Here is a 26,512-nt window from a genome sequence, read left to right on the forward strand (position 1 = left end):
AACATAACTTTGCATAAACAAGTTATGCAGTGATGGAAAACATGCAAATAAGTTGTTTTAAAACTAATTCACTCACTGCCTTTATTTCTTTATAATTAAGTCCTCTTGAAAGTGAGGCTGACCTTGGGAATCAGCGTGAGCACAAGTTCAAAACAAAGTCATGATTCTAATCTGTATAATTAATGGATACAAGACTCTTGTCATTCATTACGGGTGATATTTAATCTCGTAGATGGGGGATAGTTTCTGTGACTGAATCATGACATATTTCAATTCGTGATTGATTCCTCTCTGCAGAGGGCTGCAATGAAAGATGAAGTAATCACTCTCAGTCAAAGAGAGGAGAGTGAAAGTTTCAGCATTCACAGAGACACCTTCCCAATAATAAAACATTTGATAAGAAGCCACAGGGAGCTGAAAAATGTTTGATTGCAATATTATCTCCACACAGAGAAAACATGTGAACCATAAAAACTCTTAACAAACACTTCCAGAATACAAAAATATTGATTCAAAGATATGTCAAGAGTAGGGGAAATTTTTTGTTGTCTTCTTCTCTGTTGGGATGTGAGATGGTGTTTTGCTAATGATGAACTTGTCAATCATTTTTGTAATGAATCTTCTGAGTCATTGCTCTGGTTCATGTAAAAACCAGGCTCAATCTTCTATGTTGCTGCTTCAACAATAGAAACAGATGAGACTGAGACTCTTCTCCCACTTGTGTTGCCTCATCAAGATGTTATCAACAGCTTAAAAGCTTATCAAGCCGACAGTAATGATATTGAGTGACTGAATTGTGTGTTTTGATGGATATCGCTGTGAGTAATCTGATGCCAAATTGTGTTCCAGTTCTCATATTGTTCTGATTTTAGAGTCTGCAAATAACTATGCTCCCCATTTTCTCTCGCTCTTACCCTCACCAACCCGCCCGCCACCCATCTCTGATATAGTAATTTGTCATAGCTATAATTCTTACCCGAAGGTAAAGAAATAGGTTGAAAACCCATTTTAGAGCTCTGTGACACAAAAGATTGTCATTGTCTGATGTGTATTTGGTCGAAAGTTAATCTGGTGTACACTGTGTACTATAGTGACTTTTCAATGGGCTACATTCTCTTCCATGATAGGACTCAGTTTCAAAGTTATCGACAGTACTTTGAGAAGGATAATTAGCTGTATTGTAAAGAAGCTCCAATAATGATAATGATAATGCTGTGGCAAAATATGTGTTAAATAATAAATTCCTGTCATTTCACATTATGTAGTGTTTTATAACCTATTATTATACACTATGCAACACATCCAGAGCTCTCAAACAGGCAAACGTGCATAGTTCAGATTCAATTAGACTAATGACAAGTTTTGCATATGTTGTGTTTGAGTCACTGATACAATAGGAGCATGAAGATATACACAGTAACTAAGGTGGAGGATATCACAGTTCAGACTGACCGACTCACCTGACTGCACTGCAGGACTGAACATTACAGAATATCCTTTCTCCCCCACTCCCCTCAGACTACACAACACCCCAGTCGATGACAGATACACTGGAGATTAAACTGAAGATTGACCATTATGAAAATAATTCACTGATTGCGTGTTTTGATTTCAATTTATTGTCTTTTTTTTTTCATGAGCTGAGGCACAAACAAATTTCCCCCTAGAGATCGATAACAATCTCAATCTGAATCTAGCCAAAAAAAAATTTTTTGTAAATCACTTCTAAGCCATGATATATCAGGACTCTTGATGACAGCTTTTTTGTTGTCTTTATACACTGCAACCCACTGCTGTCCTTGCCATCACCAAGAGCAAGGTCAGCCACTAAATGCCTCATCTGACATTGTTGCACTGCATTGTCGAACAGGTGCTAAGTGTTTAGCACATTGATTTTCCTCCCTTTTGCTCTCAATTAGATTGATCGTCATGTAGATGTCGGTCTTTAGGAATTTGATCAATGGCCTGCCATACAATTATCTGCTCACAAACGCGAAATATAAAAGCCAATATCTGTTTTAATGTGATGCTTAGAGGAAAACACTTTGTCAGGCACTGATACTGAACCTAAATGGGGGAATCTGAGGATTGGATCGCAAGCAACATGTGTAAGCTTTTTGTGAATAGAAGCCTCAAATTTGATGCATTCAGTTTGTTAGACAGAAGTAATGTGCTTGAAAATGGTCCTCTTTGGCCCAAATCCATATTGTCAGTAACACAAAAGGGGCATTATTCACAGCTTTCTAGCCACATTTCTTCTTGCACTTGCTTTGTGTGTTTTGGTCAAGCATGTCTACTTGTGTATTTTAAATGCTGTTTGTGCCTACAAGCATTTACAATAAAACAAATGGCTGAATAAATAAGTAATATACTAGCAGCATTAACAGACGGTGAGCAGTTACCAGCTGCATTACTGCTTAATGGCAGTGGTAAAACATGCCAACATGCCAGTGAGAAGGATATGAGCTTATTAACATTTGTTCCATATAGGGCTCAGTTATGCAAAATCATGCGATTCCCTGATTCCACAGCTTTAGTGAAAGTGGGCAGATTATTTGCAAAGCAAAGTGCCCTTTCTCCACATACACTACTCAGGGAATTTTTGCATGCATCCATAATTTGATGCTAAGTGCCTGCTGATGCATTATGTATATTAGATAATGCATTGTGTGTAATCCAGGCGGACCTTGTCTGAACCTAGGGTGACATGTAGTCCCAGTACCAGCACGCAGAAGCCCACAAAGCGTGATTGCTGTGTCTTAACAGACAATCCTATAGAGCATTTTGTAACTTTACTTTGGCCCTGCTTAAAAACTTTTTCTACTTTGCAGAGGTGAACCGAAACCCATGGTCTGTATTCAGGCCATTTTCCAAGGCTCACAGCATCCAATTGTTTTCTTCCAAGGAACGTCACTTTTTGAAGGCTGCCCTATGGTGCCGTTCAAAAAGGGCGCTTTGTGATTTTGAATGGACAATTTAGTTGCTCATTTCGCCATCCGACTCTCATTTAGAGCGAGCAGTGACCTGTGTCATATGGACATTGGATGGAGGTCAGGACCGCCAACTGTACTGAAGGGTGCAGTAAAACACAGAGTGCTGCAGCTACACCTGCAGACTTTGATTTGATGGTTGTGTTGGTTTGCAATGGCACAAGAGTGTACACACACAGACATACACCAGAAGTGAGGAATAAAGTGAGAAATAAGAAGTGATAAATATAAGTTTGCTGACTTTATCTAATACGTCTCTTTATGTGAGTGCGACAGCTTACAGTAAATTTAGTATTTTACTGTTTCTGGCACTGCTCTACACTATTTCTGGATTCACCCCGCTGTCACGGAAATAAGATAAGCAGGACGTAGGTGAAAGCACACAATGCTTTACCGCAGCTTTATTTTGATACCACATTTAAATGCAATGTGGTCCTTTTCCACACAAAATAAGTTACAACACGGCATCAACAAAGTTATACTTACACCTGAAAGATCAGAAAAGTAGGTTAGATCCTGCATATGTTTACCATAATCATCCTCCTTTGTCCATTCATCTGTAAGGTAACTTCTGAGAACTTTTAATGTGTTTTCTCCAAAGCACTGTTTTCGTATTTTTTTTCCATCTTTGCCAGCTATTATTTTTCATTGCTTTTCTGAACAACCATGTAGGTAATAAAAACTAGAATTGACATTTAAGCTGTAATGGCTGTCAACAGTGCCTCTCCCTTCAGTGTGCTTGGGCTTGGCAGAGGGTCTTCTTGTGGCAGCCTGAGTCCATGACACGGAGAGTTATATATGCCAGGGCATTAGAGAGACCTTCTTAATCCGGTTTGTCATGCTGCTCCCTCTGGACTGGGGTAATTTCATGGTGCTGAACTGGTATTGATAGAGCCTTGGTAAATGAGGCACGCAGCAATCGTTAACTTTAATAACCATAAAGATGTGAGCATTGGAGTCATACAGGCCCACGAGAGGAAACCCATACAGGTGATTAAGAATCGACCAGGGCCGTGGCCAGCAGCATCTCTTATTTGTACTAATGGAATTACGTGTTAAAGATGTCAAGACTATTACCACCACTGGTGCAATTGCTGTATAATACTCCTTTAACCCATTTTTACAGATGAAGACTGTCTGCTAAGAGCCAAGTTCATACTAAGATTTTTCTTTTCATGTTTTTCCCCTCTATCTTTCTCTTCCTTTTTGAAACCAGCCCACACTTGTGTGGTGTTCAGTATTCTGTCAGAGTAAAACTAGATCTAGAAGTAAGCCATACCAGCAGAGGGGGAAAAAACAACATTGATTCATGTGACTTCACTATAGCTGGGTCAGTGGTTCCTGTCAGTCAGCTTGAGCTCTGGACTGTCTTTTTCCCCACTTCTCCTTTTTTTCCCCCCTCTCTCCCTACTCTACCCACCCCCCTTCAGGTTTGTGATAGCTCCAGGCACTACTGTATCTGCTATGTCCACTTGTTTGTCTACTCCCATTACTGTGGGTGATGCTGCCTCAGGAGGAAAGTGAAATCCAGGCCACAGAAGGGTCAGTGAGAAACCAGCCTGAAGCCTGCACCCTGGCTGAGGTCAGAGAAACCATACGGTTCACTGCAACAGGATGCTGATGGGCACTTGATAAATGGGGGATCCACTTCAGCTCCTGATGCATCTGTGACATGAAGGTCAAGGGGGGGGTTAGATAACATAAACAGAGGTTAACAATGGCTCAGATTAATCGGTTTGTTATTCACAGAGACATTCAGCGCCATAAAAAAAAACCCAAGCTGGCATTCCTCCCACTGCTTTAGATGTGTTTAGTGGGGAATGGTGCAAGCTTCTCCGGTAGACTTCCTCCTTGAGGCTACCTTTTATTATTCATTGGCGAGACTCAGCTCTCTTAGAAAGGGCTTTAGAGTGCGAATAAGTGGCCGGGGCTCAAGCCCTAGCAGATGATTTTACTCTCATGGCCAAAAACCGTCAACAGTAGAAGTAACCAAAACATAAGACCAAAAAGAAGAATTCAAGCGGTCTTTTTATGCTTTACAATAAACAAACTCTGTATGCTCATTCAGTATCCAAACACCTGCGCTCAGTCACAATGTGGCATACAGTATGCATGGAAATATACTTTACACACACAGTTGCTGTTTCACATATCCTCTTTATGCTCTATGAGGTGCACTTCAGAGATCATTGCCGCGACAAAGGAAATAGACCACTATGAGAATAAATCTACTTCAACTCTCACCAGTGATGTCTCTTTACACACCGTTTATCTTATCTGTATCCTGTAATAAAGCTACAAGAGTTTTAGCAATAAATGAAGGTTGTGTAATTTTCTGATGAAATATATAACTGCTACCCACTGCCAAGATGAAGGACATGAAAGTTGTTCTCTGGCAATTCCTGCAAGGCCTCCATTTGGAATCCACTTGACGGTACTTTGTAGCATGTTTAAACGTTGCCCCAAGTAATCAGGCGGATGTTCATGAAGTGCCAACTTGATGTTTAAGTAATGAAAAGCTAAATTCTGACAAGAATCATTAAACATATATGCAGAGGGACAACTGGCCTAGAGCCACTTTGATGCCTTTGCCTCTTGAAACAGATCATTAATATCTTTATTTTTTTTCCTCCTGTAAATCTGAAAAACACGGAACAAATGGAGACAAACAGAATAGAGCTTTTGTGATTTGAGTCTTATTTGACAGCTTTTAAATATGATGCTTTAAATTATGTGTAAAACTGTGTATCACAAGTCATAAAAAAGTAATTTCCTATTGTGTGTAATTTCACAGCACAAAAGCTGACAGAAATAAACGAACTCGATAAACAATCTTCTGCTTAATAAAACTTTGTGGGGGTTTGAATTGACTTTTCTGGCTCACAGTACAGAGTAACTTTGTTCACTTGAGTAAAAGCATTTGGCAACTGCAAGTGTCTCAATTTGTCTTCCAAATATCTATCATTTTCAGAGATAATTTGAAATGCAGCTCTCACTCTGCATGTTGACAATGAGCCGTGCATCAGTTGGAATTTCTAAGCTCTACATATGTCTACACTTATTTTCTGACAATGGAAACCATAGCGTTTGTTGCCACCTGAGATGCAATTGGCAATTAGAGTAACTAAGACAGTGGATATCTGGCAGTTAAACAGACACACTGAGAAGCAGAAACAATCCTACAGAGATGGAGAAAGTGTAAAGAAAGACAGACTCTGTGTGATGCAGCAGCTGCCTGGCTGGCAACACAAAACAGGCTCTCCAGCATGGAGACAGAAACAGCTCATTTTCACCTGAGTGTGCAGCTGATTAAGTTGTTATGACGAGTCCTTGAGAGGCTTACGTTTTCCCGGTTGGTATGTTCCTTCCCTCGGCCATATGTCATTACTTAAGAACTGTAGCAGTGAGAGAAGCGCGATGAGAGAGCGCTAAAGAGATTTAGAGAGAGAGGAGGTGACAGAAATACTCATTGATGGGGAGCGGGTGATTACCGCTCTTGGCCATTCTGCATAGATTATAGCTGTTTATGCAGAAGTTGAGCCAAGGTGTTATGGAAGGAGGGTGTTTTTATTTATTATTTAAGTGGTGGCATTGTCAAGAGCACCTGCATTTATTTATCTCTTTGTCAAAAAATCAGAGATCAGAGGGCAATCAGTTGCCAGTGGAGTACGTTCTTCGTCACTCAGAAGATAAAAAGAGCTGTCATTCTCAGAGTTCTGTGCCTGGAGTCGTTTGATGTCACAAAATAAACTGTCATGTAACTTTTACTCTGACCTTGAGTTTATGCAGAAAAATAATGCACCCTGCGATAGAAGGCTGGCAGTTGTAGCTCTTGGTGTGTGTGTGTGTGTGTGTGTGTGTCTGTGTGTATGCAAGGGATTTACATGCAAACTTTACTTTTGTGAATCACTTTAAAATTTTTTTGCCTATAATTTCAAGCTCCATGAAAATTAGACTCCTGGTTCACTAGACATCAACTGATTATCAGACCGATTTAAATTTCTGGATGCAATATTCGGCATTTTTTAATGACTGTTTCAATTACTAAATTCATTTAATTAATATAATGGAACATTATTTGACTAACCCGTAAACACCTGACACACTGAGAAGCTGTGATTTCTGCTCCACAATCTGGTGTTGTTCAGTCAGCGCTACTAATGCCAATCCAGATCAGCGCAAGTTTGTTGAATTAGTTTTAATTATTTTTACTTTTATAAAACTTTGGGGAGCTGTTTTATATATTAAAATTTTCACTTTAACTGTATGTGAAATACAGCTCCCAGCACTTATTAAACTTATTAAAACAAATCTTTAAGAGTAATTCTAAGCAATGTTAAAAAGATTACAGCAATATCTTTCTTCTTGATCACTAATATTACCATTACTTGGTATCAACACTAAAATAAGCATCAGTGTGGATGTTTGGAGATGTGTGCATGGCCTATTGGAGGAAGTTCTTAAGTGTAAAATGTGTTTTAACTTTAAAACCATGCACCTCAATGATTTAGAAGAACTCAAGTGTACTAAGAATGAGAAATGTTTATTGAGATTACTCTTAGTAGCAAGTAAGAAGACCCTGACCAGAAAATGGCTGAAAAGAGACATACCTACTGTAAATGACTGGACTGATGTAGTGTACAATATATATGTTATGGAAAGAATAGCATTTAAACTAAGATGTAAAACTGATATTTTTACTGAAAATTGGTCCAAGTGGCTCACTTATGTTGTAACTGTGAGGCCGGATTTTGTATCATTTCAACAGACCCTCAAACATTACCGTAAAGATAAAAATTAGTATGGGTATGTGAATATATTGACGCATGTGTGGACTAGATGCTGCTCTAATGTTGGATTCTCCCCCCTGCTGTCTGTTTGTTTTGTTAGTGTATTTGTGTTATGGTTTTCTCAAAAGCAAAAATAAAGAGTAAATTAAAAAAAATAAATAAATAAATAAAATAAGCCTCAGTGGAACTAGGGGTGTAAGAAAATATCAGTTCTGCAATATATCGCAATATTTCATTTCACAATACTGTATCGATATTAAAAAGTACTGTATCGATATTTTTAGGTATTTATTCAAATGCAGATATAACGCAGGTTAATTTTTGTTTTTCTTTATTGTTTATATCTTATTTATTATTATTCAACACTGTTTAATAGTTATTTGAAGCATCCTAAAAGCACTTTTTACTGTCTGAGAGTGGCAGATGTTAGCTCCTTTGGAAACTAGAAGAATTAGAAAAATGTGGTGATATAGCATTAAATCCTGTTCTGATCAACAAAAAAAAAGTGTTTCGTATTTGTACATATTTTGGGTGTAATTCAATTCTTCCAGGAAATAATCTTTTTAAAAAAAAGAAACAAACAAAAAACTGCCTTTTTAACAGTATCATGATATATCGTGATATATTGTATTGTGATCCTAGTATTGTGATTTGTGTCATATCACCAGATTTTTGCCAATACACACCCCTAAGTGGAACCCTAGTGTGCTTTCTAGAAAACGTTCTAGTCTGAAATATGCCTTTTAGTCTTGAGCTTCCACTCCCTCTCCCCATGTATCTACATCTCCACCTTTTACAGCCTTCCCTCATTAACAGTTCCTAATTGGCTGTTGGGCTAAGCTGAAAACAATGAAGCATTGATTTCCTTAAACATAATCACCTCATCCAGTCATTTAATGGCTGCTGTCACTGTGGGCCACCGAGAGAAAAATGACCAGTCAATGGTCCCTTCGATGCCCTTCACCTCCCCTCACCAAAGGCTAGAGTGCACAGCCACCCACTCCATCTTAGCAGGTTGGTTTAACCCCTTTAGCTGCCTGACAGGCTCTGAGCACTACATCCATCACAACTCGCACTTATGTCTCAAGTCGTTGGGGTACAATACTGCACCTGACTGCACATGTGGAAGCTATTGTGTATTTGAGCAGAAAATATCTGTTATGACACATCATATGCATGAATATAAATTTCCGTGCAGACGCATTTACACCCACAAACAAACTCAGACACAGATAATGGATGGTCATTTACCCCATCAGGCGCTTCCAGCTACCTGAATGGAATTACGTCTAGTCCAAGTGGCCATTTGTCGTCGAAGTAGCTCTTGTGACTGACTGGTGGAGTTATTATGAAACCATTTACACCGGTGTCTCCTCGACATAGCAGATGGTTCATAGCGATCATGCCTAATGTCCACCTGGCTGATGACTAGACCTCAATCCACAGCGGACACCCCTTCAACCATGTGTGGGCGTTGGGTCGTAATGATCGCAAATTTTTTTTTATGCTTTCTATAAATAAATATCCTTTATCTTTTTCCGTCTACAGGTTACACTGAAGAATGAAATGAAGTCAATTCTTAAATTACCTGATCATTTTGCAAAATATACTGTTTTTTTTAATATGATCATCAGGTTAAATGATTTTTACTGGACGAAACTATGTTTTTCAGCATAGTTTGAATGAAGAGTAATAAGATTGTGACAGGGCAAAGTGATGAGATGCAACTAACACAGAAAGAGTAAGTTATTACCCAAAAAAGTAAGTTATTATCCAAAAAAAATACTGAATGGCTTTTACAATAAATGTTCAGTTTTACGACATACACATCCTAGACCAGGGGTGTCCAATCCTGGTCTTCAAGAGCTACTATTCCAGAGGTGTACTCCAAGGTATACGGGGGTATATGGAAAATACCCACTTATTTTTTCAGTCAGCATTGGGTATACCCACTTCTAAATCCCCCTGATGCACACCATTCAGTAGTATCTGATATTTATTCTCTCCCCTAATACCTACAAACTACTCCAAATCAACTCATGATAATTTCTGAATAGTGACCAGTGACTGATGGATTTTTGGGTAAACTAAATAGAGTAGTCTTACATTTCACTGTTTTTAAAACAGGGCGTTTTTCTGGACTACTTAAAAAACAAATGCCCAAATTGAGAGTACACCCACTTCTTTAGGGACCACTACACCACTGTACTATCCTGCATGTTTTAGATGTTTCCCTCTTCCAGCACACCTGACGGTCATTCTCAGACTTCTGCAGAGCTTGATGTTAGGCTTATCATTTGAATCAGATGTGTTGGAAGAGGGATACATCTAAAACATGCAGGACAGTAGCTCTCCAGGACCAGGTTTGGACACCCCTGTCCTGACCGAAAAAGATCAGTCCAAACATTGGAATATACCTACACAAATAGGATTTCTCTGTAGTCCTTATGAAAAACCAAATCTAATAGTCACAGGAGGACACGTACAGGGATGGATGTGAGACAAATAGGAGAATTGCTGCCTTTTGTTGTCTTGCCAGATGTTTGCTTGTTACACCTCTGTAGTACTATACTGAAAATCAGCCACAGGAGCCCACAGAGAGAACTGAATTCCATTCAGTATTCAGTGACGCAACGCAAGGTTCTCACTTATTCAAAGATCTGCTTGACTTGAAAGCAAGTCTGCAGGTCAGGAAGCTGTCAGTAAAATATTCAACAAGCCAACACATTGTGGGGTTTGGAGTTTTAGCACACTCAAGGGATTTCTCTCCTCACTTTTATAGTCTATGTTCTGCCTCCTCCTGCCCAGAAATATCTAACAACAAGCGCTGAGAGAGTGACATTAATACTGCACGACAGCACAGTCCGGCAGGACTGCAAATGTTTGCCTTTTAATCCAGGACTCGCCGGCCTTTGGTCTGGCCACGGTAGACATTGATGGGAATGAGAGAAGAAAACTGTTGCCAAACTTGTCTATGCTGCTGGGAGCTTAGTTCCGTAATTCATGACCCGAGCCATTTCAAACATTTGCACAACTAAACTAGCCAGAGAAGCACACACCGGTTGTTGTCATGCCAGGGAAAGCAAATGCATCTTCTCACCACGGCAGGATGTCCTCTTTAAAATGTGGTTTGGCCGTGTGAAATAAGGCACAAACAAGATAGAAGGTGGCATTTGGTTGTCTTCCTCTTTTTTACACTTATTCATTCTGCAGATAGGAAAAGATAAGCTCTCCTCTCCTCTCCTCTCCTCTCCTCTCCTCTCCTCTCCTCTCCTCTCCTCTCCTCTCCTCTCCTCTCCTCTCCTCTCCTCTCCTCTCCTCTCCTCTCCTCTCCTCTCCTCTCCTCTCCTCTCCTCTCCTCTCCTCTCCTCTCCTCTCCAGCCCTCTTCTCCTCCTCTCCTCTCCTCCTCCTCTCTTCTCCTCCTCTCCTCTCCTCCTCCTCTCCTCTGTCCTGGGATGAGCTCCAGTTTAATTGTTGGACACTGGTGTCGGTTGCGGTGGCTGTCAAGGGAAGATAAAGAGTTTTTCCTGGGGCGTAAGGAAAGAGGAGAGCAGTGATGGAGGGTCTCTCTCCTGCAGCTCCGCTGGCTGCATTAGCCCCACGCTTTATAATTGTGTGAAGGGGGCACTTCCAGTGGCTCCCTCATTACTCACTGGCATGGCCGGTCCCTGGCAGCTAGACACACCTTGTCCTCTAGCTTTCTCTCTCTCTCACTGTTTCACTCATTGCAGGATGTCCCTCAGCTCCATCACCCCTCTCCCTCCCTTGGGCAGTCCTCCCGATTGTTATTTTGACCCATTACCGCCATCGGCACATATTGCCTTCTCTTTTCACTGAATTTTTTTGACATCCTCCTTTGTCAGACTGGAACCTATTGTACAGCATTGCTCTGACTGATGTCACCTCTGCTTTAGAGTTAATGCTGTGTAGTATAGACTGTATTTCCTCATTCAAAAGGTTTGAAGTCAGTACGTCTCCTGTCAGCTACTTCAAGTGCCACTCACAGTAGTAACCAAGACAAACATTTATCCATTTTTAATCATATTAAAAATACATGTAAGAGATCAAGGATGTAAGGACAAGCACATTAATACATACTGAGTGCATGATTTGGTCTTTACCCAGGACAGATTTGTATGGAGTGAGAACAGCCAGCAATGAGTGAGAAGCAATTAGATGACATAATTGAGATGCCTCAAGGGCCAATTTGTTACACATACTTAGAGTCTAAGTGCTCAATGAATGCCTGATACCTGAGTTGTTTTCCTAAGCTTGTCCTTCATTATAATAAGTTTTTTTTAATTTTAATAATAGATGTATGGAAAGTACATACAGCATTCATAAAGTCACTGAAAATAAAGAAGAAACATGACATCTTGTGAATTTTCTCTTGCATATGCTTAATGAGTCTTTCCAGTGCAGTGACCTTGAGCCTCTGTGTCTGTTTCTTCCTTTGCAGAGGGAGGTACGTGTGAGGTGATTGCCGCTCACCGGTGCTGTAACAAGAATCGCATTGAGGAGCGCTCACAGACAGTCAAGTGCTCCTGTTTACCTGGAAAAGTGGCTGGAACGACACGCAACAAACCCTCCTGTGTGGATGGTGAGGCAATATTATGCACTTCAAAACTCTGTCGGTGTCAGTCATTTATTAATGGAGGCTCTAGTTAGGTAAAATCAAAACCATGATGCTAGGTAGTTGCTTTAATTGTGATGAATAATTTTTTTTATGTCTTTTAAGTTCAGCTGTCTTTTTTTAACGACTGTGTTAACTGAGCTAACATTAGATAGTTTCTTACGTTAAAGGTTTTTTTTTTTTTTATTTATTAAATCAACAATAAGTTCTCTAGTCCTTGCTATGTACCCCTCTCTGCTAGTTTATAACATTTACAGAGATGTGCAATTATTTCCTTTGGAATACATATACAATGGCCTTGAAAAACTCATAAAGTGGCATGCTGAGTGCTGAAACTTGGCAGAAGTAGTAAACAATAACTAAGAGGAGTGAGGTTTAGTGAAGAGAACATCAATACAGAAACAAAATGAAGACTAAGAACAAGGAAATTCTGTTGTATTTAGTGTATTTTATATATATATTGTTAAATTAAAGGGCACTCAGAGCATTGAGGCCAACAGTCTAGCATTCCTGTCATTCCACAAACGTATTAAACCATATTTTCGATTCCACCAAGGTTCATGAAAATCATCACAGTTGTTGTTTTGTGTAATCCAGCTGACAGACAGACAAACAGATGTGTTCACATAACATCTCTGAGGTAATCACTGGTTCACTGCATGAGCGCTATCTGATCGAATTATTCTGACACACACCCTGCATGAGTGTAGACTCATTAACAGAAACTACTGACCTTATAATTAAAGGTCAATTTGTAATTTTGAAATTTAGAAACTACTTCCTACTGTTAACAGATGGTGAGCATTTTACCAGAAAGTTGCAGCGTTACTGTCCACTACCAAAATCCAAAAGTCTTTCTGTGTGTATTTATATTAACATACTACCTGACAAACCTTTCTGAATGGGAGATGAAGTCTTCTTGTACTGAAACTCTCTCTGTTTTTGCTCAGTTTCATCAAGATGTATCATGTTAAAGAAAGACGCGATTTTGTGTATTAGCTCATGTTTCATTATAGTAGTAAATGATCTGAACACAGATTTGTAGTGAAACAACTACTACTGTAGATACCTCTGCTACACAATATACTGACATCTTTAGTATTACATCAGAACTGTCATTTTTTCACGCTCAGATGATAATTATAGGTAATTTTTGAATGTATAAGTAGGGTTGCACATAGCTGCATAATATGGTTACAGTGAACATGATGTGATTTGCTATTTCTGTCCACACAAGTCATGGAAGGTAATCCTTTTGAAATGTGTATTTTTTTCTATCTAAAAGCACAAACTTTAAAAGAGTGATATTTTGCCTTTTTTAAATGAAATTATGCATTTTAAAACATTTCCCTGTGGTCTACATAAACTGTAAATGCTATGCTTGGGTCTGAATTCTTCAGTAATTCAACTCCACAGGTCCATCGTCAACCCTATTTCTGACTAATGACCCAAAGAAGGTCGTTTTGAGCACTGGCCCTTTAAATGCAAAGAGCCACTTCATGCCCCGCCCCCTCCAGGTTATTGGCTGAGCTGTTTTGTCCTGTTCAACCAACAACTGATCATTTTAAGTAATCAGCTCAAACTTTGGACATATTTTCAGTATGGACTACAACCGCTGCTGCTGACAAACAATTATGGCATACTTGGAGAAATGTTCATCAGAAGTCTTAACCTTATATGAGCAAATATCATGACACAACTAGTTATAGACGCAACAAATTAAGCCGGAATTAAAACAGGTTGTTGAAATCCACTCGATTTTTGCCAAAATAAATGTAAAGATAGCTTTGCAGCCCCTGTAGGGGTTCAAATTCAAATTTTTTGAACTATTACGGTCCCAAAATACCCAAATAAATGAACCAAAGACTAATAAAAGTGGGTTTAGCAAAATATGACCCCTTTAAACATTATAAAAGCTTTAAAAATGATGAAGAAATTTTAATTTTTCATGGTGTACCTCTCATTGGTCAGTGGCTCTGAATCCAAAATACCACCATTCCCACACATGACCATTAAACTGCAGACTTTTGTGATTTCCAAGGCTCAAAATGCATTTGCAATTTGATTAAATGAGCAGTTCTAGGTTTAAAGTGGAAAAATGACACGTTAAGTGAACTTTCATTCTTTCTGCAATCTTAACACATAAAGACCCAGTGTGACTTTTGCGGCAGTTACCAAATGAATTTTTCTCTCTATTCAACCTTTCCTAAGTGATTTATCACCATTTATTATAATATTATCCTCTGAATTTTGCATTTTTTCCTGTGGAAATCATCTATTTTCTGATGTTTAATTGACTGATCGTGTAGATGTTCATAAAACCTCACAGTACATTCAAAGATTATTGTATCAAAACAGAAAAAAAATTAAGAAATAGTGACTTTTTCATTAAAATGTATCATTAACTGAACATAAACCCAGTGTGTCCATCCACTGCCATTGATCCAACTCCATGGGTTTTACTGGTGAATCAATGTTGTAGAAGATGACAGTGTTTCCACTGCAACTATGGAGCCTCTGAACGTCCAAATGGGTCATATCTGATGACCATGAAAGATGAATAACTGTATTTTACACCAATTATTTACATGGATTGATAGGTTTAGTGGATCAAGCAGTTTAGATCAGTAGATGGTTTTGGTTGACAGTGGATGTTTGGGTTAAATATGTGTCATTTTTGCATTTGTAATAGAATCTGTGTGAAAATAGAAATACATTCTACTGTTAAGAAACCGGTAGTGTCGTGCTGCTGGGTCTCAAGAGACAAAGAGGATGATCCAGTTGGGCTGTTCAACACCTGAGCATGTAGCACATTGCAGATCACATTGCCCAAGGCGGCCAAAGGCTGATGGAAATGAATAACTAATAAACATAAGTCAGGGAAGCTCCAGGCTAGTGCACCTGAATTACTTCAACTGAAGAAAACAATCAGGAAAAGGCTTCTCCATAGGAAAAAAAAAAAAAAAGTCGACAGGAAGTCACGAGTCTACTGAGACAGAACCGCGATGTTCCCCTTCACGTTGCTGAGCTCATTTACTGCTCCTCAGTCTCTATATTTTCACCTGCACCTTCAACAGAGATCAAAGTCATCTCTCTGACTGCCCTCTTGAAAGAAATTACACCAAAATATCTTCATTATGAGAGATGTTTTATGAAGGGGCAGACAGGCCCGCTCAGTGGGCTTCACAGGGTTGGTTACCCACAGCTGACACTCAAAAAGATCCTAGAATATAAATTAGATATGAGCCAAGGACGACACATAAGAACTTTCTACTGATTTAATGAAAAATTACCCAAATTCCTGATAGAAAACTTTTCTGTTAACAGCTGCATCTATGGTCCTTGAGACATTTTTGTTCAACACACTGATGTTCTATTGCATTTGGAATACATTTCTTGAATGAAACATTTGAGTCCTGACCTTGAGGTACAGCTCAACATTTTGAGCAGACTGAATCGTCCTTGTGCAGAGACACAGACAACTAGACAGTCTCCTCAGCTGCACCTAACAGACAATGTGCTGCTCCTTTCATAATCACTTAATCTATTTTCTTTTTTTCTAAATATGGCAGAGACAAGACATGGAAAAACCCGAGGACTTTAAAATCAGACAGTTTTTTTCTTGAACAAAATCGTGCCTCAGTCAATGTAAGTTAAGTGTAATAAAAGAATAAATTGAATTTAATGCATCTAGCTTTTTTTTTTTTTTTTTTAAATGACTAACTTCACTGTGGGTTTGGCAGAGATATACAAGTCAAAAGTACATTTATATGGACTAAGGCATGAGGGGAGAGAAGTAGATGTGTTCGAAGGTGATGTTAACACTTTATGCTTCGATGCTTCAGGCTCCTGGGGCGAGAGCATCCTCGCTGTTACTCTATTGATTAACAAACACTTATAGAGATAGTGGTGATAAAAAATGGAAATGACAATTCACTGGGCTGCACTGCTACAGTATGTTCACCGTTTCACTGCCTGGTCAGTAAAGAGGACCTGAAATGGGGGATTTACATTTTTTTTATTTCTTTTTTTATTTATTTGTTATATTTATTTACCCCTTTCATGCATGAATTATGAGAACCTTAATCAAGATTTTTTTCCTCTTTAGGCATGAAAAAAAAGACAATGTGATAGAATTTTTTTATGAACCTATTTTTCATGGAGTTACAAAAATGTCCACTCAGCTGGACACCATGCATTTTTTATTTTTATTTTTATTTAACCTTTATTTACCCAGGGAAGCAATTAAGAACAGATTCTTATTTACAAAGGCAGCCTGATGTTCATTTACTGACATACTGTGTGAAAACTATGAAATACATTTTTTAAAATGCTGCTAATCTGTTCTCACATTTAAACATACTAGAACCTCCTGAGACCCAGCAATGCATTCTTGTCCTCTGTAGGGGACAAGAGTTTTACAGCTTTATTATTAAAAAAAACAAAACAAAAACAAAACTAGAAAAGCACTCGGAGAGCGCAGACCTCCACCAAGGCAGATCCCCCCCATCACCACCAAAATGTAATAATTTGTTCCTTGTGCCACCATCAACATTTCCTGAAATTTTCATCCAAATCCACCCATAACTTTTTGAGTTATCTTGCACATGGACAGACAGGCAGACAGACAAACCAACCAACCGGCAAAAACATAACCTCCTTGGCGGAGGTAACAAAATGCTGTCCACTGCAATGGGCATTCCATAAATTAAAAAAAAAAAAAATCTATCTGAAAGAACTGTAGCATCATCCTGTTTCCAATCAAGACAAGTATTAAATGTAAAAAAGCCAAAACTTTTCCTTCCCTAGGTCTCAGGAGGATAACACTAGTTTTTACTCACTCAGATATGCCCCAAAAAATTGTTTAAAAAAACCCTGTTAATTACAGTCTAATAAAAATTAGCAATTGATTTACACTCAAATATCTTACTGCAGATCAGGTTGATCAAGAACAGGAAAGTTACAGTAATGGTTTGAATTGCAGTGTATGGGATGATGCATAAACGTCCACTGTGTTGGCTGATATGCAAGTATAACAACAAAATCCATGAATATACAAGAGAACAACTTTGAATAGCTGTCCACTGCAGTGCATGAAAGAGTTAATGTTTTGTATTTGTGTTTCACATTTTTATTTAGAACTTACATTTTTTACAATAGAAACCATGAAAGTCCCAAGCAGGTAGGAACCTCTTCTTCTGCAAAGTAGATTTTTTTTAAAGATCTCAGTGAGAAAATCATAAATATCCTTGTAACTATATCCATCCATTGCTTGAGGCTGGGAGGTAATAACCTTCTTACTAGCAATAAAAGTGATTTTACACAAAAACCATCCTTTTTCAGTAAACACATCCTGTTTCATTACAGCAAGATAAATGACCTTAACATGATGAGGAATTTCATATCCAAGGTTCTTTTTCAGATACTTGTATCCACAATTTTTTTTTTTTTTTTTTACATTAGGCATTGATTGACGTCTATGTGCCCACATTGTCCTCAGTACTGTTGCTGTGGAATTTAATTATTTGTCATCTGTAGTGCCATAGAGAAACTCAATTCTTCCAGCTAAATGCTCATTACATCCATGAACTGGGGGATGAGTGTTATATTTTTCCCTTTGAATGCCAATCCTCTTGTGTTATCCCTATTTTAGTTTTTTTCTTGCATTTTGTTTTAATGTATTTTTGTATTTAATTATTTTTTGTTCAGTTTGAGTTCATTTTTACTGCTGGTTTTCGAGTTTAGATTTTTATTTCTAGCGTTAATCATTAGTGGTAGCTTTGTCATTTTGTAACATGGGACATTTTCCTGACTAAAAACTCAACAAGCCATCACACCACTTAATAAAAGTATCCAGAGATGAACAGCCATCCATAAAATACAGCTGTAAAAGGGTCACCCTTCCTGTCAGAGTTTTTTCAATTTGTGAGATTTTCACCCTTGAGAAATGTTTTATCACCTTTCACTACAAAGCGCTGGCTCTCATCTAAGTCACAGTCACATGCAAAATTATCTCCCACGATGCCAGACGTGGGCAGATTGGCAACACAAGACGCATGACATGTGTCCATCTGGTGGCATAAAACTGGCACCGCTAAAAAATATGAACAGAACATCTGAAATATCTCAACAAAGATGTTTTCTCATTGTATTCCCTGTCATTTTCATTTATTATTGTCAGTTTTATAAACACCTAAGTCTTTTCTCATCTTTTTTTGTCTGCTTTCCTTAATTATACCCTTGATTCCAACACTGAATAATTTTATTTCCTTTACTCAATGTATTCACCTTGTATAATTTTTCACCTGCATGAAAATCAGGGCATTTGTTATTTATTTAACACCAAAACCACCACGGGATAAGGGGCTGAAGGGCAGACAAAATAATTGCGTAATTATTCATAATAGTGTCACACATTGCAAACATTTAATTAAGAGATCTTTTTCCATAAGTGTAGAAATAAATGGGCGCAGCAGGGGGCATACCGTTTAAGGGATTTGATTATTTAGAAAAAAGCTGTTCCTAAAAGTTGTGTGTGTTTGTCAGTTGAGCCTGAGGGCCGCTGCTGCGCTGTGTGAAGGATTATAGACTTGTGGAGTCAGTGGTCTGTCCCCTCAGCATTGCACCGGCCTGGCCCAGATGGAGCTTTCTCCCCAGGTCCTGCGTTATTAATGTTCCATCCAGATGAGGAACGATGCTGCAGCCCAGCTCTTCTCACCACCCCCTGGGGGACACCTGCTGCCATTGTACCATACACAGGTTATGTCCCCACAAAAAATATAAAAAATAGCCAGCGCTTGGATATAACAAATCAAAACCATATCTTCAGAGGTCATTTGGTTTGGATACACATACACCGCCTGGAGGAATGAACGCTCCCTTTTTCTTTGTCCAAATTTGCAGAAATAGGCAGTCTATCTCATGTGCTGCATTATGGGTCATTAGCATCAAACTCCAACATCAAAGCACATGCTGAAGATGAGTCCTATTGTTCAGTGTTTACTACCTCGTGAATAAGCGCCACATGGGGTTATCTCAGTTGCTACTGGTAACTGTTTTGGTTGTTATTAATATATGGGGATGTGACGACAGCTTGCGTTGGAGGCATCATGCGTGGTGGGGGTCTGATGTCAGATTATCCCCATAGTGGGAATTGATTATTAGCTTTGACAAAGAGAACTATGTCCCAGATATGTCAAGGCCAACAAGGCTCTAAGTGAAGAACATCCTTTTTAACAAGTCAAACGCTCATATTTCTCCAGCCTGGTCGGGCTGATCACATGTGCTAAGATTAGGCACTCGTCACTGCACCACTGCCTTTATCCAAGTTTATGAGATATATAAGCCTTTAGCTACAGTGTGGACGTAGTCACACATTAACACAGACACAGCGACACATGTGTACTCATTTACCCAACACATGTATGCAGATGCTGGAAAATGCACACATGCTACCGCTTTGTGTTGTCATGTTGCTGCTGTAGCAATAAAGTCTTTCAACCAGAGATGCATGCAGATGCCAGCTCGCTGCTGATCACTGATGGGGAATGAACCCTTCTGTTTGGCTGCAGGCGCGTAGAGCCGAGCATGACAGGTTGTCATGGTACATTTGAGATACATCCAGGGGGAGACGCACATGGACCTTACTTGAGAGAAACGACAAGAACTGCAGCAGCTCTTCCATATACATTATTGGTCAAATAGATGCACATTATAAATGAGGCCAGCTATCATAAGATTACTGGAAGAAGAAACAGTGTCTGAATAAAACTGAGCCTCCTGTAGTTGCATTTTATTTTCTCTTAATTCAAATCATCCAGATCTACACTTACAAAGATCATGCTTAGGATATATACTTAATGCCATTAAAAACGCACAGTCCAAGCATGTGGTGTAATTTCCAGAAAATCATTTGCTCAGGTGCCTATTTTGTATATATTGCTCACAAGATGAGTAACACAGTTAACAGCTGAGTTTTTTTCATTCCCGACACACGTGATGTCAGCGTTTGAACTAAGTTAATTTTATTTTATTTGCAGACTCAAAGTCCAAAAGTAGACAATACATGCACACACACAATGCCACAGAGATAAAAATCACAGATATACATTGTCAGTCAGTGGTCAGCAATTAAAATACATGTAGGTGTTTGTGCCAATATTTCCAAAAGATGGAAGTGTACCTTGTGTCACTCAGATGATGATCCCTTAATGTCAGACATTGAGTCAAATCTCTTGCATAGAGTCACAGTTGACTGGTAACTTTAGGTGCGGTCAATATCCTATATGAAGGCAGCAAAGAAAACACCCAAATGTTTTTGCCAGCTCAAAACACCATGACTTATGATGCAACAGAGAGAACGTGCCATTGGCATGTTACGCGCAGGTCTGAGCTGTGGTGAAGTCGGTCACCGTCTGCGCTGTCATCGCAGTACGATCAGTTGTCTGAGTGCCAGATCGGTGCCAGATCGGATCGGATCCCTCAGGACAGGATCATGAGACTTGTCAGTTCCATGCATCGTTGCTCCACTGTTTGTTTGGAAGCCATAGGTGGACACACCTGATATTGAATGATGACACTTTCAATTTCTGAGTACACTGGAAAAAAATCAAAATGCTACCAAATGTATTTTTCTCATTTCTAGTCAAAATATCTTATCACATTTAAAATAAGACATAATCACCCAAAGAGTAACTTTTCAGTGAGATATAAGAACTTATTTTTAGACAATAGATCATGAAAATCTTATTTCAAGAAATCTCACCAAGATAATTGTCACTTGTTCTATTGGCAGATTTTTTTTTTTTTTTTGCTTAATTCAAGCAAAAAAAAAAAAAAGTGTTCTTATATCTCACTGAAAAGTTACTCTTTAGGTGATTATGTCTTATTTTAAGTGTGATAAGATATTTTGACTAGAAATGAGAAAAATACACTTGGTAAGATTTTGATTTTTTTCCAGTGTACCTGTATTCAATGCACTGAATAAACATGTTAAGTTGATCACAATTTGTCCATAATTCATTCTCTGATGACCAATGCTTCCCTCGTTAACATGAAAGTGACCCCAAACCAAGGAATTTAATATATCTCTAAATATATTTATTTTTCTGAGCTGTGTGTTTTTAATGGCGCTAAGTATACAATAGATGACGCACTCAAACTGATATGATCACACCGGACACAAACCCACTAACATCTAGGTTTTGTCTTCAGTATACAACATACCTTCCGAGGTCAAATGACTCTGCAGTAGTCACCGGTACTTACTGGCTCCAGGTGCATCCTCTATTTTTCACCTGATGACGCGCATTGCAATGAAAAATGTCATCAGCAATTCCAACAATTTCTTTCCCTCTCCAGCCATCATAACTCGGTCGGTCTGTGGTGACATTGAAAGGATGACAGATATAAAGATATAGTGAAGAGCATAGATATAGATATAGTAGTGAGTGAAAATATAAAATTGTAACCACTGTAACATTTTCACTAGCTTCCATGATGTTTTCTACTGTTTCCTGTTTTCCCACTGCAAAAAAAACAAAAAAACAAAACAGAACACAATTTGTCTGAAATGATTTGTCTATTTTTAATGGTCTTAAAAAAAAGACAGACCTTCACACTCATTTTTGGTGTGAAAACTGTAAAAAGAGACAATACACAAGTATCAAAATCCCAGAAATGGCCACACTTTTACTATAAATACAATGTCAGCAGAGGGATGTACAATAATTGAAGTTAGAAGACAATAGAGAGAGAAAAACTGCAGTATCTAAGCCAAATGCTGCATGATAAGAACTAAAGAAGAACAGGAGGAGTGCACTTTAAGATATAAATCAAGAAATGGTGTTAAAAGGTTCGGAAAAGACACATTTATGGACAGACAAATGTAATCATCCAATCATTCAAATAACTGTAAAACATATTTTAAATATCATTAAGTACTGAAATGTAATACTTGTGTTTCATTGCATTGGACAATTGGAGGACTGTGAAAAATCAATATGAATAAAAACAAGAGGGAATTTGTTTGTAATTCATTTCCTCAGCTGTTGTTTTCTTACGACCACATCTTATCACGACATAATGAAAACACACATTGGTAAAATGTAAATTTGTGCAGGACTTTATTGCAATGTCTAAAGTGATGATACCAGAGGACGTCCATTTTTATTGGCAATAATAATCTTTTATAAAATATCTGACCCCTTATCACACTTACATTGTTGGAAAAATACAAACCTGCTGTAAAAGCTGCCTGAGGGGATGGACAGAAGGAGAGTATTATTCCGACAGAAAACAATAACTCCTTTTCCTTTTCTGACAAAAACACAAGCAGGTGGACACAGTGAAGGACTAACAAACTGTGGAATCCTCCTGGGTGGGAGAAGATGTTTGTGTTTTTTTGAGAAGGTAAAGATAATGATGGAGATGATTTCTCCTCCATCTTTGTCACATCCCACTGACTCCTCACAGCACTGAAGATGTGATTAGACTCACAACCTTTAACCTGCCAGAAGAGGATCTGACCTTAAACTGAAGTTGAAAGGTCTGTGTAGTGTAGTTTTGTTTTGTTCTCTCTCAATCCAGTTTTATTTCTTTTGCTGCTCTCCAGTTTAGAGTAACGGGTCCAAGTGTTCAGAGAGAGAGAGAACGGGGGAAAAAAACAACAAAAAAAAACAAAAAAAACAAAAAAAAAAAAACAAAAGAGCAGATCTGTTTCAGAAAAGTGGGAGATAGATTTGTGGCTTTTCTGCCCACATAAAGAAAGAAAATAACCACACAACAAAACAAGCTATTGTTCATCTATTAATAGATATGCATGTACGCACCCACTCACAAACACACTAGACCCACAGATATAAACTTTTACTGACTCATTACAATTACACACATAAAGATAAGTGGACGCACAAAACAAAAACATGTCATTGGATACTTTCCCTCATGAGGGTCGGTTTGTCGGTGTGTCTGCACCTCAAAACTGCAAAATACACTATGGACAAAAGTATTCAGACACACTGTATTCAGGTGTTTCATCGCCAACAAACAGGACTACAAAAAAAATAAATGTCATAATATAATTCACACAAGCATTTTCATTTTGTCTTAATAAATTAATTTTATTTACATCGTTATGTTCACTTACACAATGCTTAAGGATCCGATCAAGAGAAAGTGAACATCAACATGAAAAAGTAAATTTGCACACATTATTTGTCAAGTGGGCTAATTTTTTAGCTAAAGATCTCTATTTTATGGAACTGTTACCCTTTTTAAAATACGACTTGTTGAAAAAAAGTTACAACCTATTTATCTATGTCTATATCGTAGTTTTGACACCATAACCATGCCACAGACATAAAAATATAGAAACTCATAGAAACTTTTTTTTCCCTTTTTCTTTCCCCTTTTGACATTTTTGTGATTTTCTCTGAAATGACAGCCGTTATTTCTCATGACTATATCTATGTGGGTGGCACAGTGGTGCAGTGGTTAGTACTGTCACCTCACAGCAACAAGGTCCTAGTGTCAACCACCGTGGGTCCGTCTGGGAGGAGTTTCTATGTTCCCCCTGTGTCTATGTGAGTTCTGTCCGGGTACTCCAGCTTCTTCACACCATCCAAAGAGATGCACTTTATTAGGTTAATTGGTCAACCTTAATTGCCCTTTGGTGTGAATATGAGAGTGAATAGTTGTGAATGAACTGGCGACATGTACATGGTGTGCACCGCCTTCACTTGTAGGTACTCCGTGTGCTCCAACACCTCTACAACCCTCACAAGGACACACTAGTAGTTCAAGAAATGAGCATCTAGCAACAATTTCTTTATGATCCAATACTGAGACTATAGTTCCACAGTAATCTGAATGTGCAATCTACATTTATTCCTGACAAGATATGCTATTTCCACTCATTCCTTTTTAATATCAGGCTTGTTCAGCTAAGTCCGATAATATAATTGTCAGTATTGATAGTGAAATCACATACACTCCACTCAAAGTAACTACAAAATTAATAATAGAAGCATGAATCAAAATCATTGTGCGTCATAGGTCAAGGAGTGGATTTATATCACAAATACAGAATGTTCGTCTTGGCATATTCATCACTGTAGAATTACTCAATGTGGTAGATATAACCTGCAGTCTCTGATTGTCTAATTTATGAGTGTATAGCTGGAATTGGATTTGCTCTGCTACATTAACTGTATATTCAGAGTAATCCCATTTTAATTATATTTTTATTATATACAGTATGTACTAGGGCTGTCAAAATTAACGCATTCACGTAGATTAATCCATCATTGTGATTAATTTGCTTTAAAATTATAATGCAATTAAGTTGACTGTAGCGCAGAGTGACTCTGAACGTCTCTGCTAACGCATTTCAGGCAGTTTGTCCAAGTAGAGTTAGCATCACATATGAACAAATGGGCAGTTGATCCAGTTGTGCAGTGGTTCCTAACCTTTTTTAGCTCGTGATCCCATTTTAACATCACAAATTTCTGGCGACCCCAGACATTCAAAACAGAGACCTTTTTTTTTTTTGCTAAAATTAATTTGTTTTTGATCATGTAATAGTTTGCTATACTATGTTGCAAATAAACATTAATTTTAGACGACATTTAGTCTATATAATGTATATTATTATGGACAGAGGCAGAAAAGCCAGGTGTAGATTACTGCACAAAGGGAGAATTTTATTTTCCTTGGTCAGGATATGTAGAGTTAGTCCAGCTTGGATTTACAAGGCTGACAATTAATACTGAACAAACAATAACTCAAACTATGAATTATGAAAGAGCTGCAGCATCTTAAACTGGCCCCAATGAACATTTGAAAGATAAACAGTACCACAGTGCTTCAGTTTCTGCTTCAGACTTTGTCATGTCTTTTACGGATTGGGATTGTCTCTACCAACTCACCATACATTTTTTATTTTATTTTTTTTATTTTTTATTTTTTATCAATTACTAGAAATTTCAAATGACCCCATTTGAATTCGTGGCAACCCCACGTGGGGTCCCAACCCAAGGCTGAAATACACTGCAGTAGTGACAGGCAGCAGAACCAACCCATGAAGATGGAAGACGGTAAACAGCACGTTGGCCCTCTGGACGGAAATATGAGGACAAAAAACCCCCCAAGATGGAACTGTTGTTTGATTTGTTTTATTGAAACTGTTGAAGGTGTTTAAGTGCATATATATTCCCTTCTTTCTTGAGTCTGTTTGCTCATGCAAAATGAAACGCGACTAATATAGATCAAAAATGAATGATATTTAATCATGATTAATCAAAATTAATCCATAGCAACCCTGTGATTAATCTGATTTAAATGTTTAATCATTTGACAGGACTAATATGTATGTTATATTTTACTGTAAAAGTTAATTTGGGTTTTATCATATTTCACTCTTTCACGTTTTTTTTTTTTTTTTTTTTTTCACAAGCCACTATACTATAAACTGTGAAATGCAAGTAAATGTAACTGCAGTAAAACAGTGACAGTTCCACTTTACCGGAGCCAGGTATTCATTACTCTTTCACAAATTCAGAATCACTGTGTAATTAGAAAGCTAAACGATATGTCCTGAATAGCTAATCAACCCCCTGTTCTCTCTTTTCGTAGAGGTGGAGAGATTAATGCAGAATAATGACTTTCTGGAACTGACCTTAGGTTCAGGGGTCCAGTCTCAGTCCCGCTGTAATTATACACTTGCTTCATTTGCTTCATGCTCCTGTGACCTTTCCACTACTTTACTGCTGTTGCACAATGCTCACACTCACCCCTTTGCCTCATTATGATGGAAATGTGTTTTTTAATCAACCAGGTCACTGTAATTCATTCAGTAAAGTCAAAGTGGAATCATTTTAATAATAGATTGCTTACTTACTCACGTGATTTTACACTATAGTAGAAATGAAAGAATGATTTACCATTTGGTGTTGTGAGTTTGGAAGACAACTTGAATAATATAGTAGATTATAGATTAGTAGTTAAAAATATAATGAGAAATTTTAAGTGTTTTCATGACTTCAACAAGGCCACATAACTAATCACAGTATATTATACTGTATACAGTACATACAGTATA

At 38.1% G+C, this 26,512-nt stretch overlaps 1 protein-coding gene across 5 annotated transcripts in view; it reads left to right on the forward strand.

Annotated features, from left to right (window-relative positions):
* The window catches only part of tafa1b (TAFA chemokine like family member 1b), a 142,978-nt gene that overhangs the window by 100,882 nt on the left and 15,584 nt on the right, over nucleotides 1–26,512 (forward strand). For all 5 annotated transcript variants that reach the window (XR_003935462.1, XR_003935463.1, XR_003935464.1 and 2 more), the window contains exon 3: nucleotides 12,241–12,381. Coding sequence is in view for 2 of the 5 variants with exons in the window: in XM_030134784.1 (XP_029990644.1) it covers nucleotides 12,241–12,381 (141 nt within the window). In the remaining 3 variants the exon portion in view is untranslated. The remainder of the gene's footprint in view (nucleotides 1–12,240; nucleotides 12,382–26,512) is intronic.

The sequence above is a fragment of the Sphaeramia orbicularis genome, chromosome 5 (genome assembly GCF_902148855.1).
Source record: "Sphaeramia orbicularis chromosome 5, fSphaOr1.1, whole genome shotgun sequence".
NCBI lineage: Eukaryota > Metazoa > Chordata > Actinopteri > Kurtiformes > Apogonidae > Sphaeramia > Sphaeramia orbicularis.